This window comes from Neodiprion lecontei, chromosome 7, assembly GCF_021901455.1.
Source record: "Neodiprion lecontei isolate iyNeoLeco1 chromosome 7, iyNeoLeco1.1, whole genome shotgun sequence".
In the NCBI taxonomy this organism is placed as follows: Eukaryota; Metazoa; Arthropoda; class Insecta; order Hymenoptera; family Diprionidae; genus Neodiprion; species Neodiprion lecontei.
The window spans coordinates 16,103,032-16,121,182 of NC_060266.1; the positions used below are offsets into that span (position 1 = coordinate 16,103,032).

At 40.1% G+C, this 18,151-nt stretch overlaps 2 protein-coding genes across 7 annotated transcripts in view; both read right to left on the minus strand.

The window, feature by feature from the left end:
- The window catches only part of LOC107216665 (GTP-binding protein Di-Ras2), a 432,275-nt gene that overhangs the window by 352,080 nt on the left and 62,044 nt on the right, over positions 1 to 18,151 (minus strand). The window lies entirely within an intron of this gene.
- LOC107218354 (beta-mannosyltransferase 1-like) lies at positions 12,263 to 13,051 on the minus strand. Its single transcript, XM_015656195.2, has 2 exons — positions 12,706 to 13,051; positions 12,263 to 12,561 (listed from the first exon to the last, which is right to left on the minus strand). Exons 1-2 carry the CDS (start codon positions 13,049 to 13,051, stop codon positions 12,263 to 12,265), a joined length of 645 nt encoding a protein of 214 aa, XP_015511681.2.

Genomic DNA, 18,151 nt, shown 5'->3' on the forward strand with positions numbered 1-18,151 from the left:
GCAGTCACCTTCTCGGACCTTATCAGAGGATTGCGTGTTGTGGTATCAGATATGGCTCAACTTATTCTGACCTTTAAAATACTACAATTCCGGACAAATAATTCTGAATTTGTTCTGTAGAACCGGGCGACGTGGGATTATTTTTCTGCAGAAACGATCTCTGTAGAAAAGATTTCTGTAGAATAGCCCTGCTTCATTCTTCAGATATAATCGTAGAAAAATTTCAGGTATAAGTATTATTGTATAGTTGCTGGAAATTATTGTAATAAAGTGGGTACTGTAACAGCGAGGAGTTTATGACTGTGGAAAAATTGCATAAATGGCACTGATTGCGATTACAAGTTGATTATACAGAGAATACAGAGATTGCAAAAGAATTCCAAGGATTATAGCATATTACAGCAATTTCAATCATATTTCAAAAATAGCAAGTGATCAAGAAAGGATGTTAGAATTACAATAACATTTTTCGGATTAAGTACAATGAGATAATGTATATTACAAAGAGATTACAACTAATCACAAAATTTTAAGGATCACAAGGGTATACAGGAACTATAGAAGATTTGAAAGAACGTAGGGATTTCGCGGATTGAAAAGATAACATGAAGAATAAAGCAATTACTAAAGATTATAGAAATTACAAGCATTTCAAGATTAGGGAGATCACAAGTACTTTAAGAATAACGAAAATTACAAAAACTTCAAGGATTACAAAAATTACAAGAACTTTGCGGATTGTAAAAGATTACGAAGATTCTATCGGATTGCAAGGTTTATAAAGTCTCATAAAGATAATGTAAAAGATACAAAAGGAATACAAATGATTCCAAAGTATTGCAATGGATAACAAACTCCATTAGGATCAAATGAGATAACAAAGATTAGATGAAAATACATGGCCTCTGTACGTCAGATTGCAACAGTGATTAACCCCTCTATTACAGTAACGCGTTATAAATAACAAGAGTTTGTTACACGTTTTTGCGCCGAGCATAAAATTGAGGTTAGGGTCGCGTATTGTGAGATTTATTTGCGATAGCGCATGTACGCAATACAGAAAAGACCACTTTTAACTCCTAGAAGTCCTAGGAATCGTAAGAGTTAAAACCGGTGTTTTCTGTACTCCACGCATCCGCATTCGCAAACTCACTCTATACCATCATAGAAACGAGTACTTTGTGTACGAAAAACACGCGTGAAAAAACGCATAAAACATGCTTGCATTAAGTGAATAATTTTTCTTCATACCTCGGTCGAAAGTACGTACTTTCGGCCCTGATTTCAAGGCAGAAAGTCTAACTTTTGTGCCTTGCTAACGCTATGGATGCGCCCTCTACAACAGCGGGAGTAAACATTTCTCTCGTGCATGCCAGTACGCCAGACTGCCACAACTGCCGTCATTGTCGGCTACTACCACATAGTTGACCATAACTGTGTTATTGTTTTTCCGCAGGATCGCGAGATAACCTTAAAGTTCTTTAATTTATATTAACTAGATTCTAATTAGATACTCAAAAATAAAATACGATGAGTGAAATCACCTCGAGTGAGGAATCTATGGACGAGGAAGAAGTGATCAGAGATTTTGATGCAGAGGCTGACTCAATAATACAAACCGGCACATTACCAAAAAAGTCAGCAGACAGGTACAAATTAGTCTACGATGCGTACAAAAAATGGAAGATAGACCATACAAGTTCTGTGTCAACTTCAGAAAAGACTAATTTGATTGTATATTTTAAAGAATTGAGTAAGAGGTTAAGCCCTCCAACTCTATGGTCCTGTCGATCAATGTTAAAAAAGACCTTAAGTGCAAACGAAAATATTAACATTAATAAATTTCAAAATTTGAGAAGTTTTATTAAAAACAATTCTAAAGGACATAAATCTAAAAAGTCATTAGTCTTTGAGTGGAATCAAATAATGGACATTATAAATAATGCACCAGACCTCACACATTTAGTTACAAAGGTAGGTATTAAAATTAATTTTATCAAGCTCTTCATTAAATCAAAATCTCATTTTTATAATAATAATAATTATTATTATTTCAGGTGATTCTTATATTTGGCATTTGTGGGGCCATGCGATGTGATGAGCTTAGTAAAATTGAATTGGATAATATCGAAGATCTTGGTGATAAGTATCTTGTTTCTGTTAGCGAAACGAAAAATGATGTTCCTCGTAAATTTATAATTGGGGAACATTTTTATCCGAAGGTCAAGCAATACAGCTCTTTGAGACCTGAGGAACCTTTTACCAACAGATATTTTATCAAATATTATAATGGAAAATGCCTGATGCAAGTCATCGGTAGAAATAAAATCGGTGAAACGCCTTACTTGGTAGCATCGTATTTAAAATTGCCTAACTCTAAAAAGTATACTGGACATTGTTTTCGGAGAACTAGCGCGACATTATTATCTAACTCAGGTGCTAATATAACAATGCTGAAACAGTTAGGAGGATGGAAATCTACAAATATTGCACAAGGTTATTTTTTTAATCAGATTGTTTATAATATGATCGTTAAAAATGAGTTTATTATATTCATATTTAGTTCTTGAATAGGTACTGAAATGATACTTATTTTTTTTCTGAAAATCTTATTCAACTTTTTACAGGATATGTGGAGAATTCGATGAAAAATCGAGAAAAAATTTATGAAAGCATAACCTATGCAGCCGCATCCACCGTAACTGATCCAGAACCATCAACAAGTTCAGCGAAAAACGACTGTTCAGTCAAAATAACAAATTCAAAAAATTCCGATGAACCTTCACATGCTAAAGTAGACTTTCACACCTTTTCTGACGATTTTGAAATTGATGATGAGGATCTTGCTAGGATTGATGAACTTGATGAACCTGAAATACCGAAGTCACCACTGGTGTTTTTCAGAACCGCGAGCAACAAAAAAATTCTTGAACCTAAGAATAAACAAATGATAAAACCTAGTCATTTAAAAAAAAAAAACCAATTTCGGATTTTTCAAAAAACAAAGACAATAAACTACCGCGAAATCCGATCAAAGTCATCGGAACCGATCATTGTACAAGCGAACAAACGTCACAATAAATCTCTTTTAATCCAACTACTGATCAAAATCCGGGTAATATTTATCAAAACTGTACATTTCATGGAAATATTATCAACAACTTTTATTTCGATTGTGATAAACAGAAAGATGACAAAAATAATAATTTATAATAGTACTATCATATAAATTTAATAATTTCGTTCTTTTTTATGCTAATACAATAAATAATATATTTGTTATTTATTTATAATTATAATTTTAATTCATTACTAAAGGTATTTGTTCAAATTTATATTTTTCTTCCAGTATAATTGTATTTAATGCCTGCCCCCGACCAGCAGTACTCGCTTTGCTCGTGCAGCAAATGTCGGACAGGCATTAAAAAAGGATATGCATATTTATCTATCGTACTTTCGACCGGCTATGAAGAAAAGTAGTATACACCACACGGGCCGATAGTATGAAAGCCCTGAACTGCGCGCCATGGAGCCCTCGGCTTCACCTCGGGCCCTACTCCGCGCAGTGCAGGAAATTCATACTTTCGGCCCTAGTAGTGTAATATACTATTAATTCCGTTTATTTGATTCAATGGAATGGCTCACTTTTTATTACATTTTATTCAAGCCAAAGAAATCCCTACTTGTGACAGTGTTATGACTATGATAATCTTAGAAAATAGCAGCTTACGTTTTGAGAATAAATAAATAATAATATAAAAAGGGGTTAACGAAATGTATTGAGTGAAAGTACGTCAAATAAAATGGAGGCAAATATAAAATTCATCACTTTACATATAAGCAAATTAACATAACCTTAGTCAACACATTATCCGACACGACATTATTCACGTCGCGTATTATTCGATAAAGGCTTATTCTACATAGAATTTATTCGACACATGTGAGATGTAGTTTTATGAATTGTCTACCATGTGTTCAAAGACGTTATTAATTAGATCCGTACAAAATAATACAAGCCAGGACTTTATGAAGAAATTATTGGTAATATATCTGAAATTTTCAAGCGAGAATTAACAAAAGGCAAAAAACTGGTCTATGGTATTACTTTCGATGAAATGAATATAAAGCAATTTAAAGAGTGGGATGACAAAATACACATTCTTAGAAAAGTCTTGTAAATTCGGTGGCCAATTGGAGGAAATAAACAAACCTGTCGAGGGGGAATTACGAATGCATCAGTTTTTATGATAGTACATGATATATTGCAAACTGTTTCTATTTTTTATGATCCTTGTCATTGCATTACGCTCGTGCAAAATTATTTTTCTTTGAAAGGGCCAATAATTTATAATAAAAATGAATACATTCATTGGGAATTCATTGAAAAACTGGACATGAAGTAGGAGAGTGAGAGCATAGAGCATTCAAGATCAAAAATTGGCATGATAATTTTCATAAAGAAAAAATGGAGGTTTTTTTGGCTGCTGAAGTATTAAGCAACAGTTATATAGAAGTAATCTTGACCTCGTAGATTAATTTTAGGAAAACTCTTGAAAATGAAGGTCTTGTGATTAACAAAAATATATTTTTTGTGTCAACATTTCGACCCTTCGTTTAGAGTCATCCTCGGGAAAAATTTTATTCAATCAATAATCTATAAAAACAATTGAAACCTATAGACTACCAATGATAGCCGCGTAAACAAACAAAATAGCGTCAATCAGTCAGGTATTAATTGGACGCTATGAATTTTTTACTCTCGTTATCTTATGATTGATGTCTGAAAAATTAACGTTGGTCTTTATAATGTTAACCAAGTGTTGCTCGATATTACCTTGCGATTGTGTGTACTTAATTTTGTTTTATTCATTTTAGTTTGTCATGGGCATGTCCATCTCTATTGTGTTTTTTCTACCATATAAATCCATAACTGAAAATACGATGTGCCCCTCTTGAAACATTACAAGGGCAGTCCCTTGATATATATTCTGTATTTTTATTTGTTTACGCGGCTATCATTGGTAGTCCATAGGTTTCAATTGTTTTTATAGATTACTAATTGAATAAAATTTTTCCTGAGGATAACTCTAAACGAAGGGTCGAAACGTTGACGAAAAAAATATATTTTTGTTAATCACAAGACCTTCATTTTCAAGATTTTTCGTACAATTAATTTTACAATGTACAATTAAGCAACAGTGTCTCAGCCGAAAGGTGAAGCACTCTCAAAACATGATTTTTTTCATGTCCAAATAAATTGTATTAAGTCTAGCTTTTATTTACCAACTACAGCTTAATTTTTAAAGGGCCTGTATTTTTGCCTTGAAATTCGATATGTTTTAATGGTATGATTTATGTAGTGTGACGGCCATGCTCCGCTTACGCGAAAATAACCGGGTTACGGACACGCTAACACAAAATTATTTTAAACACGAGAAAAAGAAATGGAAATACTTAGGCGCCAGGCTTTAAAAGGCTGGAGGAACAAGTAATAATTCTTTATTGTATTGCCAATTGGCATTTACACTCATTTTCTATCTTTTACATTTCATTACTGCTATACTTCATTTCTTTATTTATTCTTAATCCTATTCTTAATCCTATTTATATTACACACTTAAATACTTCAGCCTTGTATTCCTATCCTCCTGAGTCCTTTCTTCCCTTTCTCCCTTGTGTCCTTCTCTCCTTTATTCTACTCCCTCCCGTTTCCTCCCTTTCCCTTGTCCCATCCGACCAGCCGGGTGAGGGGTCAACCCCTCAGCTCAAACGGCTGCCCGCCTGTCCCGCCGTCCTGTTCTTCCCTCTCTGCCGCCCTCCGCCTCGCCTTTTCAAGTCTCTTCCCCCAATCTCTGTCCATTCCCTTCTCGTCCACTATCTGTCTTGTCTCTCCATTCCATCTCAGCTCTTCCACGCACCTCTTCGTCAGATGTTCCAGCGTTTCTTCTTCATTCCCACATATCCGACAGACTCTGTCGACCTCGTCCAGCCAGTACTTGTTTCCTCTTTCCTCGTTTCCGCATCTTAATCTCGCAATCGTTCTCACTCATCTGTCCCTTTTGTTCCTGCTCCTTCTGATGTACTCTGGCACCGCCTCCGTCTGTATTTGTCTATATTTCGCTGCACTCCTTGAATTTCTGATTTTATCCCGTCTTTCCTGTGTCTGTACTTCCTTGTCCCTGTCCTCCAGTCTCCTGCTCACCTCCTCCCCTCTTGTCCTCGCCATCTCCACCCACTTGGAGCTTGCTCCGCACCTGTTAAGGTATTTCTCCCTTTCTTCTCCCCATCTTGTTCTCTCTCCCCTTTCCTCACCTCTCCTTATATTCTTCCAGCACTCTCTCAGGCGGTGTTTCGTCGGATCCCTGTTAATTTTCTCTTCGAAGCTAATTTGTCTCTTTTCATTTCTACCATCACTATATATCCAGGTGTTGTGCGCTGCAACCCCAGTACCCATTTCATGTACTTCTTTTGCACCCTCTCTACCTCTGCCCACTCTTCCCAACCCCACACTTTCACCCCATACATCAGAATACTCTTGATTACTGAGACGAAGACTTTCATTCTCCATCTCACGTCTCCGGCGAAATTCCTTTCTCCTATACACCATATTTTCCTCATCGCTGGGTTGGCCTTTCTCACTCTTTCCTTCACGTGTTCCTCTTGTCTCCCATTCCTTGTGAATCTGTATCCTAAGTAGTCCATCGTTCTTGTTTCCTCCAATTCCTTCTCTTCCTACTTCCACTCGATCTTTCTTCTTCTTCCTCCCCCCTTCCCACATACCATCACCGTCGTTTTTTTGGCGTTTACTGTAAGCTTCTTTCTTGCGAAGTATCTCTCCCCTCTCTTTATCATCTGCTGCATCTCTTCCTTTGTTTCTGCCATTAGTACCATATCGTCCGCATATCCCAGCGTCCATATCTTTTCCTTGCCTATGACCACTCCTCCGTCCTGCCCGTTCGTCATCACCTCCTCCAGATCTGCTACATATAGGTTGAACAGTGTCGGGCTGAGAGGGCATCCCTGCCTTACCCCCTTTTCCACCCAGAACCCCTCGGACACTTTCTCCCCGATTCTCACCTTGCATCTGGTTTCAGCATACGAGTATATCTCTCTGACCTTCTCTACTAGCCCCTCGCTCCCTCCTTTTTCTCTCATTGATCTCCACAGTATCTCCCTGTCTAGCTTATCAAAGGCTGCCTTCAAATCTATGAACACCAGGTACACTTTTCCTTTTGTCCTCTTTATTCTTTCTTGTATCACATGATTCAGTACGTAGATGTTATCCATCGTTCCTCTCCCCTTCCTAAATCCCGCCTGCGTGTCTCTGAACGCCCCTTTTTCTTCCATCTCCTGTATAATTTTTTTAATTATGATCGCTGCATATACCTTATATGCCGTTCCTGTCAGTGTCACTCCTCTATAGTTCTTCACCTCCTCCTTGCTTCCTTTCTTGTGTATCGGCACTATTATCCCATCTCTCCACTCCTCTGGATATCCTTTCCCGTCCCATATCCCTTTTATCACTCTTCCTGGCGTGTTTCCTAGAATTTCTTTTCCGTATATCCATGCCTGGTTTTTTATTCCATCCCCTCCCCCTGCTTTATTTCTTTTTAATCTTCTTATTCGTTCCATTACCTCTGCTTCACCCACGTTGCTGCGTGTTATCCCTTCTCTTCTCTCCCTTTCTTTTTCGTTATTTCCTCTACTTCTGCTTCCCCCCAGGTTTTCGGTGAAAAAGTCCACCCATGTATCTTCTCCTATCTTCTCACTTATCCCCGTGTTTTTCTTTCTTTCTTTGTTCACATATTCCCACGCCTCCGTCTCTGATCTGATGAGCTCAACTTTCTGCTCCTCTTCTCTCTTCCACGCCATTCTCTTGTTCTTACACATGTTGCCGTATTCCCTTCTCTTTTTTCTATATTCTTTGTATTCCCCTGCGTTTCCACTTTCTTTGGCTCTCCTCCGTTGTCTTCTCGTTCATTTCTTAGCCCTTTTGCATTCCCCATCCCACCACTCATTTTTTCCTGTCTTCCATTCCTCTTTCCTTTTTCTCATTATTGTTGCTTCTTTTATTGTCTTGCTGAGTTCCTTCCACTCTTCCTCTGGTCCTTCTCCTTCCCATTTTCTTTCTTCCAGGTTCCTTCTGAATTTCTCCACCCCCTTTTCCCCCCACTGCTGCACCTGTCTCGTTTTCGTCTCTTTCCTTCTTCTTTCTCGTCTACCTTCAATCTCTACCGTAATTCGTCGCAGGGGCGGTTTATACACTAGGCCCGCTAGGCCTAGGCCTAGGGCGCCATGGCAGACGGGGGCGCCGCGCGTTGGTGAGATTCGCAAGTTTGCGCGCCTCTTTCTCTTTCCCGCCTTTACCGATCTTATGCGCACTACGACACGTCCTGACACGCGAATACGCATTGTTTTCCGTACGCTAGTGCGCACGTAACGATCTGCAATCTGCAATATTCGATAATAAATTTGCTCTATTCTATATTTTTTTTTGTCAGACACACACGCAAAGTTATTTTGTACATTGTAGTACAAATAAACAGATGTCGCATAATACGTTCTTCTAATAAAATAGAAAAATAAATGAGCGTTAATAAAATGAGTGGCGCCAAGTGCCGTAAATTGACGAAAGAAAAAGAAGACAAAGAATCGTGTCTAGCCAAAAAAATTCCGCGAATTGACAATTGTTTCGTGCATCACAAAACAGTTGAAACGACGATTCGAGCATCAAGTTCTGCTACAGCTGAATGTTCGAGCGAGGTAAATATCGACGCACCCTGATAATAAAATATATATTTTCTGCATTACCGTATCCTGCAATTCCTCTCCTCATTCTCCTGATATTTCAGTAAATATCGCGTTCGCATGTAGAATCTATTGTCGGAAATAACGAGGAGGAAAAAATAGTCGACGAGGTCACGAATATCGCAACTTCTGCAGTTGAATTTCGTGGTGATGATGATGGTCATGATGAAAAACATTCTCAGATCTTAGTCGTGAACCCCACTGATTCCGTATCAGATTTTGGAGATTTTTCTGACCCTGGTCTGTGGCCAACACGGAAGTCGGAAATGATTGATTTCATTTTACGAAATCCTCCGAAGCGACAGGATCCGAGAACGAATAATTTCACGGCTTCAAAACGTGTCTATGGGTCTAAAACAAGATACTGTACTGCACAAATATTTTTCCAAAAAACACCAAATGGTGAAATGCACCAACGAGAATGGATAATATATTCCCTCTTGAAAGGTTGCATATATTGCATACCTTGTAAGCTGTTCTCGACATTGATAAACGCGTTTACAGAAGGCGTCAACGACTGGAAGAATGATGTGCGAATATCAGAACACGAGAGAAGTCTTAATGATCGGGAAAATACACGAAAGCTTGTAATGCGAGGAAATATGTTGGGGAAGATTGACAGTAAGTTGCATATGCAATACATTCAAGAATGTAATTACTGGCGAGAAGTATTGACTCGCGTTACAATTGCTATAAAGTTTCTTGAATCCCAAGGATTAGCTTTTCGAGGAACAAACGAAAAATTTGGATCGGTCAGCAATGGCAATTATTTGGGCATTCTCGAATTGATGGCTCGAAATGATCCGTTTCTCCAAAATCATATTAATTGATTCGGAAATACAGGAAAAGGAAACGTATCCTATTTTTCTAAAGATATTTGCGGAGTTTATTGCGATGATTTACGATGATCTTCTCAAAAATTTGATTTTGGAAGTAAAGGCCTCTAAATATTATGCAATAAGTGTAGATTCAACGCCTGATATATCGTATTCGGAGCAGTTAACGTTTATTATCCGGTACGTACGTGAGAACGGAGAGCCTACTGAACGTTTCTTACAATTTATACCCATTGAAGGTCACAGCGCTACTGAGATAGAGCGGGTGATCATACAGATATTGTTCGATAAAGATATTGACATAATGGATTGCCGTGGACAATCATACGACAATGTCAGCAATATGTCGGGCTGTTACGGTGGGGTACAAGCGAAAATTATTGAACGTAATCCTTTGGTGATTTACGTCCTATGCGCAGCGCATTCCCTTAATTTAGTAGGCCAAGCAGCTGCTGACTGCTGTTTGAGGGCAACCAAATTTTTTATGTTCGTGCAACACGTTTATACATTCCTGAGTGCATCTACGTCCAGGTGGGCGAGAGTAAAATCGAAGGTCGAGAATCAGTCAGGAATGCTGTTGCCAAAAAGTTTGTCTGACACACGATGGTCAGCTAGAGCGGAAGCGTGCCGAGCACTTGTGAAATCGTGGGAGAGCTTGCGAGATGCTCTTGACGATATTGCAGAAAATGCTTCCGAAAAGCCATCCACAAAATCCGAAGCCGAGGGTTTGTCGCAACAATTTGGATTGCTTGAGACTGCTATAATGGTTGTGACTTGGAGTGATATTTTGGAGCGTTTTGAAGAAACAAATAAAAGTCTTCAACGCGTTAACATCGATTTGACAACAGTTGTACAACTGTATGATGCACTCCAAGCATATGTTATCGATTTGCGTCATCGTTTCGACCACTACGAAGCCAAAGCGAAATAGCTATCTCAATGCAACGAATACGCACATGAAAATCGGCGACGCAGAAGAAGGACCGTTAAGTTCGACGAAGTAAACGATAATGAAACGATATTTGATGGGAAACAAAATATGCGTATTAATACGTTTCTCGTCATTCTCGATGGATTGTCAGGCGAATTAGAGAGAAGTCTAGCATATAAAAATATTAACGCTCGCTTTGGCTTTCTCAGCCGTTTGCCGTTACTCACGGATGCACGGATAATTACCCGGTGCGAAGAATTACAGACGACATACTCTACCGATCTCTATAACGATTTTGGAGAAGAATGTTTGCACTTTCGGAATTTTATTCGGGAAATAGAATTGACGGAGGATGACACCAACGTTCAAAAATTTTTAATGACTATTCGCGAGAAGAATATTGTTGCGACATTTCCCAATATGGATGTCGTTCTTCGAATGTATCTTACTCGTTTTTCGAGTAACGCTACCGGGGAACGTTCATTTTCGACGTTGAAAAGAGTAAAAACTTATTTACGGAATACGATGGGTCAGAGCCGTCTCTCTAGTCTCGCCTTTTTATCTGCGAACGCAGAACTTGTTGATATGGCAGAGACTGATACAATTATCGACAAATTTGCAAGCTCAAATGCAAGAAAGTGACGATTTATTTCGGTGCAACATGAATCTTTAATATATGATATATATATGCATCTCTCCTACATACATGTTTGACATTATAGTATATGTTTTTGAAATATAATAATTATTAATTTTGTCGTATGATTTTTTGACTATTTCATGGGGGGGGAGGCTAATTTCATCAGGCCTAGGGCGCCAATTTTCATAAACCGCCCCTGATTCGTCGGTGGTCTGACTCTATCCTGTCTTCCACCCTGAAGCTTCGTATCTCTTCCCATGACCCTTCGTTCACCACCGCGTAGTCTATCGTCGTCCTGTGTATCCCCTTTACGTATGTAAATTCTCCTTTTTTGTCGCCCTATATGTTCCCGTTTAGTATTGTCCATCCCATCTCCTCTGCTACTTCTAGTAGCGCCTCTCCTTCTGCATTTCTGGTCTTGTCCTTTGCTTCTCTTTCCTTTGCGTCTGCCCCCGCCCCCACCCACCCTCTTCCCTCTTTCGTACCCGTTCTTGCGTTGAAGTCCTCCCCTATTACCATCTTTTTCTCCTCCTTCTCGTCGTCTAGTGTTTTTATTATTTTCTTCATCTTTTCAGCTTTTCCCCCGTTATTGTATATTGTGACTACACTCCAGTGTTCATTATTCACTTTCATTCCCCTCACCTGTATCCCTTCCCCGCAGTCTTCTTCTGGTTCTTCTGTCATGTATTCCATTCTCATTCCTGTTATTGTTCCCCCTGCGCTCTCCCCTTTCTTGCCTCTCTTGTTGCTGCCTGGTGCTTCCATATCCATCCTTTTGGTAGTCGTTTTTCCCACCCTTCCCACTTCCTTTCCTCCACGCACGTCTCCGTGAGTCCCACGGCGTCGAAACCCCCCACGAATTCGCAGAACTCTTCGTCCTTGTTTCTGCATCCTGCTACGTTCCAGAATAATAACTTTATCCCCTCCTTCTTCCTGTCTATTCCCTCTGCTCCTCTAATTCCTCCCTCGTCTTATCTTCCGTTCTCTCTTCCTCGAAGTCTCCTATTGTCCCCTGGGTTTCGAACCAGTTGTACCTTACGTTGTCTACCCACATCTTCTGATATCCCGCTTTCGCCGTGTGTCCTTTCGTGCAAGTTCTTTCACCTTCATGCGTATTTCCCTCTGTATCTTCCTCTCTTTCTTTATATAGTCGTCGTCTATGTACACTTTCCTTATTCCTAGGTTTTTCTTTCCTGTCATTGTCTGCCCTTTCTCTTCCCAGGTTCTAATTTTCATTATCACCAGGTCTCCCTTCGCTCCTTTTAGTACCATTGTCTCCTCTACCTCCACTTTTTCCCCGGCTACCGCCTCTACTGCGTTGTGCGCTACCACTTCCTTGTCTCCTGCATCATCTATTTCCTTTCCTCATACTACCACTTTTCTTTTCCTTTCCTCCTTTTCTTTTTGTTCCATCTCTCCTTCCAGAGCCCTCAGCTTCCCCTCTACCGCCCTCACCCTCTTCGTCTCCGGTTGCCCCCCTCCCTCACCTGCCTTTTCTTCTATCTTCTTCTCCCACCCTCTTCTTTTCTCCTCCGCTTCCTTCTCCTTCGCTTCTTGTTTTTGCATCTCCTTTTCTACTCTTTCCAGCAGCTTTTTCTCACATTCCCTCCTCGCTTTTCTCTCCCCTTCGATCCACTCCTCTTTCTCCTTCTCTAGTTTCCTTATTCTCTCGTTCATGTCCGCCTTCTCCTTTATCCATGACTCGCATGTCACCTCCAGTTTTCTTGAGATCTCTCTCACCTCCTTTTCCACCTCTCTGCTCCCTTCTATCGCCACCTCCAGCTTCTTCTCCAGCGAAGCGTGGTTCATTCTTGCCTCTTCCTGCCCCTTCATTATTAGCTCCTCTAGCCTCTCCCAAGTCCTGTCTCCCTCCCCCTCTTTTTCTTTTCCTCTTTCGCGTGGTGACTTGTTACTGTTCTATCTTTTTCCTCGCCCTTCTACCTCTATCCATCCTTCGCCATCTCTTTTTCCCGGAGATCTGAGTCTCAGTTTCTTCTCTTCCTCCTTTTCTTTTTCTTCCTTCTCATCCCTCATTTCTTGTTTCCTCTCTTTATCTTCATCTAGGAATTTCTCTATCCCTGGCGACATCTTCGCGCCGTCTCGTTTTAAAAGCCGCGCACTCGTCGGTCGTCCCGCTGGGCACTTGCCTACCTCCTTGTCCGTCGCGCCCTCTACTCCCGTCGCTTTACTCCCCCCAGCCATCGCCTTGGCTTTGCCCGTTACGCTTATCTGTTTACTCTGCATTCCATGCCGAGTCCACTCTCACCTGACTACCGTAGTCACTACCTTCACTTTCCACCTTCACATTTGAACCTGTCCTTCTTGTGCTCTTCCTCCACTTTTTCACCTTTCACCCTTTATTTAATCTTTCCCACTTATTTATCCTTCACTTTATCACAACTTTACACTCATGTAACTTCGTAGTCCTTTTATTAAGACTCTCGCACATTCACCGCACGCTACCTGTCTCGCGGTTCTACCGGAACCTCGGTCGGAGGGACATTATCTCGTAATTAAATGAACATGACGCGATAAACAGGAAAGAAAACAAAAGAAAGTGAACCGCTGCTCCCAGCTGTTGACCTAGACCTCACGGGATGCTCAGCTGTCAGGTTGGTAGAGGGAAACGTGGAATCGATGAGTGAAACAAAACATATGCATGCCATAAAAGAGGTTAATGGTAAAAAAAGGTAATTTGTTGGCGGGGGGTAGGGTAGGTCTTGTATACTTTACCTTTCACATGCCGTTCAGCCAGTCGGTAATACAGAACCTATATGAGTACTCGGGACGCATCGCGGAAGGCACCGGTAAATGGGGGGGGATAAAGAAACGAGGAAAACAAAAATTAACCTATAGATCACTAGACACAGATATATATACAAAATTTTTACCTAGCTACTAGAAACAGAAAATAACACTGAACATTTGACAATAACGAATAATTACGCTATATTATATCGCAAACAACATGCTTCAAATATAAAAATAAATAATTTAGCTCGAACTGAGGTAAGCTTAATCGAACAATATTCAAGGGAACTAATATATAACACGAAAAGGAAAGCTTCGTATACGCTGATATTAGGCAGCTCATAAAATCTTAGATAGTGAACGAATATTAATATAACGGATGATACGCAAGAATTCAGGGACTAACAATTTATAATATAATTATTTTACTCGCAGTCAGTCCTAGAAATAGATGTATTACCCTTGGGCTCGCGGGATCTGATGTGGGCGAAATGAGAAAAGACGCTCCTAATTCCGGCACACTTTCACACGCTCGCACACCCACATGCACACACACAGAGGGGCGATTACAAGGTAATTACACAACGAAAGGGAGGCACACACTAGAGTAGGAACGGGAAGGTAATATATTCTTAATTACACACGAAAACCCGAGGGATGATGCAACAGGTGGCAGACAATGGCGGCTTCGACCATAGTGGCGTAGTATTTTTAGGAAATAATTTCAACGGATAATTCTCAAGAAAGTAACTCGGGGAGTCGTGCGAGAACGAAAGCTTACTTACAAAATTACAGATTAACCCTCTGAGTCGAAATTTTCGAAATATAATCCCAGATCACCAGGTGATTCACCAACAGGAAAAAACAACAACAATCACAATAGGGATGCAAAGAGACAATTTTCAATACGTCAAGCTGCTAAGGTAGTAGGACGAGAAATGACGCTATCCTCGTGTATTTCCCCTGTTTTTTCGCAAGCGTCATCAAAACAGAAGACAGTCGGGAGATGGCATTGTTGTGAAGACATCAGGAGATGCTCGTCGGTAGATGTCTCGGCAGGGCCCGCGGCACTCAGCTGTTTCCCCGGGTCTCCGGCGTGAGTCGAGAAGCGGTGGACCGTCAGGTTAAGCAGGATCCGAGGTACGTAGTGACGGACACTGCCGGTAGTTGGGGCTGTTCTCAGCCCTCCAAAGGTAGGTTTGCGCCCGTTCACGGTAGATGGGATTGCGCTGCTTGTAGTTGGGGCCACGGTCTCACATACAGGTCTTGCAAGCAACTGAAATTTGAGTGGTGGGGATAGCCGCGTTATTGTCCAGATTTTTTTGCTACTACTGGCCACTACGCGGCGCTGTCAGTCATTCATAGACATATGAGTGACATTACAACGTAAGGTTATCTGTGGATGAGTATCAAAAAGATTGGTTAGGGTTCCACCAAATAATAATAGTAAGCTTATGAACAACTCGTAGCGCCGCTCTTGTGGCCATAAGTTGTACTTTTGTTTCGGACGTGAACTGACAACCTCCTACCACGTTCGTTGCAAGACCTGTATGTAAGACCGTGGTTGGGGCTGTTCTCAGCCCTCCGAAGATAGGTTTGCACCCGCTCACGGTAGATGGGACTGCATTGCTGGACCGCGGGAGTTCGCAATTTGCGGCTTCAACGATAGGTTCCGCCTGTAGTAGCGAAATCGGCAGATGTGTGACCCGATTTCACGGCGTGATGCTCCATTTTTAATTCGTCCCATCAGCTGGTCGATACAGTCTCGACGATTGACGGTATGACGCTAGCTTTGCCGACAATCCGGAACTGAGGTAACCATTGACCCAGGTACCTCGGCCGAAGCGTTGAGACCTCCGCGAGGTGTGATGACGGGAAGGTAGTCCAGATTCTTCCTGATAGCGTTGGCCTCCCTTTCCTGGTGATGGTTGGGTATCGACCTATCGTTCATGGGAAGGGATGGGTAGTTCGGGATATAGGAACAGATATTTACATACAAAAAGGGATGAGAAAATATTCTGAGATATACAGTGACTGACAAAAAAAGGAGACCACCTCAAAAAATTTGAAAAAAATCGAAAAAATTTAAGATATTTATATTTGTATCATCTTTAATAGGCAAATTTTATAAACCTTATAAATATCTAACATGGTGATCGAAGAAATAATTGCTCTTTTTTTATTATAACAATGATTATAATTTATAATGATAATTCATATCTTTCAACACATTGACAAAAAAAAAAGAGACCGCTTTTCAATTTTTCAATATAACATAGACTTTTTTTTTTGACAATGCCTAATATTTGGTATGGCCACTTTTAGCCTTGATAACGGCTTGGAGTCGTCTAGGCATACTTTCGACGAGATTCTGCAGGTAGTGGTCATCCAATTCCTCCCAAGTTTTGTTAAGCGCCGTAAAATAATTGTCCTTGTTTGTTACACCAATTTTGTTGATTTTTGCGTCCAAAGTCAACCACAAATTCTCAATTGGGTTGAGATCGGGTGATTGCGCTGGCCAATCAAACACTTTTATATTGTTTGATTTCATGAACAGCTGTGTTTTCTTCGCTGTATGCTTCGGATCATTGTCTTGTTGAAAGATGAAATTCTCTTCCAATCCGACCGAACCAACGACACTTCCAAATTCTCACTGAGAATGTCGATATATCTATCGGCAGTCAATATGTCAGTGATCAGCACCAAACTTCCCACTCCAGACCAATCAAAGCAGCCCCAAACCATGATGCTGCTTCCTCCGTGCTTTACAGTTTGCTGTAGGTGACGTTCTTCCAACTGTTCCCCGGCTTTTCTCCACACTCTGGTCCCTCAAGAATATTTGTCGAACAGCCTATTGCTTTTTGGAGAAAAGTCCTTTGGTCTGATCAAAGCAAATTCGAATTGTTCAACCGGAAAAGAAAGGCCTAAAATTTATTGAATGTTAGAAATAAATTTTGCAAAACGTCAGGTCCACAAAGTATTGGTAGTTAATGTTCACAAGAATTGGAATGAAAAGTTGCCGGGTACGTTCAGTACACTGAGAATTTAGAAATTCATGAAAAGGTAAAAAAAAACACGTGAGACAAAGGGAATGGGGCTCATTCAATAAACACGGCGGGTAAAATTGCTACTCCGCGAAAGTCAGTCTTGCGCAGTAATGCTGCAAGCACAAGGTTTTTAGGATTTATTCTTTCTTTATAAAATTTATGCAGGCTCGATAATTTCCTGATTCTAAATGATATTGGTGGATATTTCCTGAACTACAAATTACCACAAGGTAATGTAGAAATATTTTTTTAAAGCCATACATAGAATGAATCGGTTCAATAATAATCCTACTACAACGCAGTATAAATCCGCACAAAAGTTATTGGCTAACAAATTGAATATCAATATCTCTGCGTCTGCAAATTGGTCTCCTCCAGATCAAACATTCCTCATTTCTAAAAAAAGAGATGAAACAAGTGACTGTGAATGAATAAGTAGCATAGAAGCAATCATTTTATGTTAAAATAACAAAACGTTCCTTCCAGGATCGTGAAGCTTGTTTAAACCTATATGAACTTCTATACAGTCTGCACATTTTTCCTGTTCCACCATCAAAACCCTTAAGTTGTCTCATATACACTTCTTCTTCAAGTTTCCCGTATAAGAAAACCGTGTTTACATCAAATTCTTTGAGTACAAGATTCTCAAATGCAGCGACACTGATAACTGTACGAATTGTGTCAAATCTTGCTACTGGACTAAAGGTTTCATCGTAGTCGATTCCATGTCGCTGAGAATAGCCTTTTGCTACTAGTCTTGCTTTAAATCTATCAAATGTTCCGTCTGATTTTTCTTTAACTAGCAAAACCCAACGATTTTCAACTATTTTCTTTCCATTAGGTAATTTCGTTAATTTCCATGTTCTATTTTCTGCCAGCGAGATCATTTCATCTTCCACTGCTTCTTTCTACTGTTAAGCTTCGGAAAATGCCATCACAGAATCAAAAGAATCTGGAACTACGTACTCAGCAAACATCATGTAACATTAAATATTCAGGCCTACGAGATATTCTCTTACTCGTCTGTAAAAAATGCGGATCAGATTCATTATTTAAATTAGGCACCCATCTAGATTATTTAAAATCAAATTAGTACCTCCTGTTTTCTCGCATACTTGTTTATAATTTTTATCCC

Coding starts and splice junctions, on each gene's coding strand:
- LOC107218354 (XM_015656195.2), bottom strand. CDS start 13,051: ATGAAGGGGCAGGAAGAGGCAAGAATGAACCACGCTTCGCTGGAGAAG. Junction 12,562..12,705: donor GAAGATAGAAGAAAAGGCAG/GTGAGGGAGGGG, acceptor TAGATGATGCAG/GAGACAAGGAAGTGGTAGCG.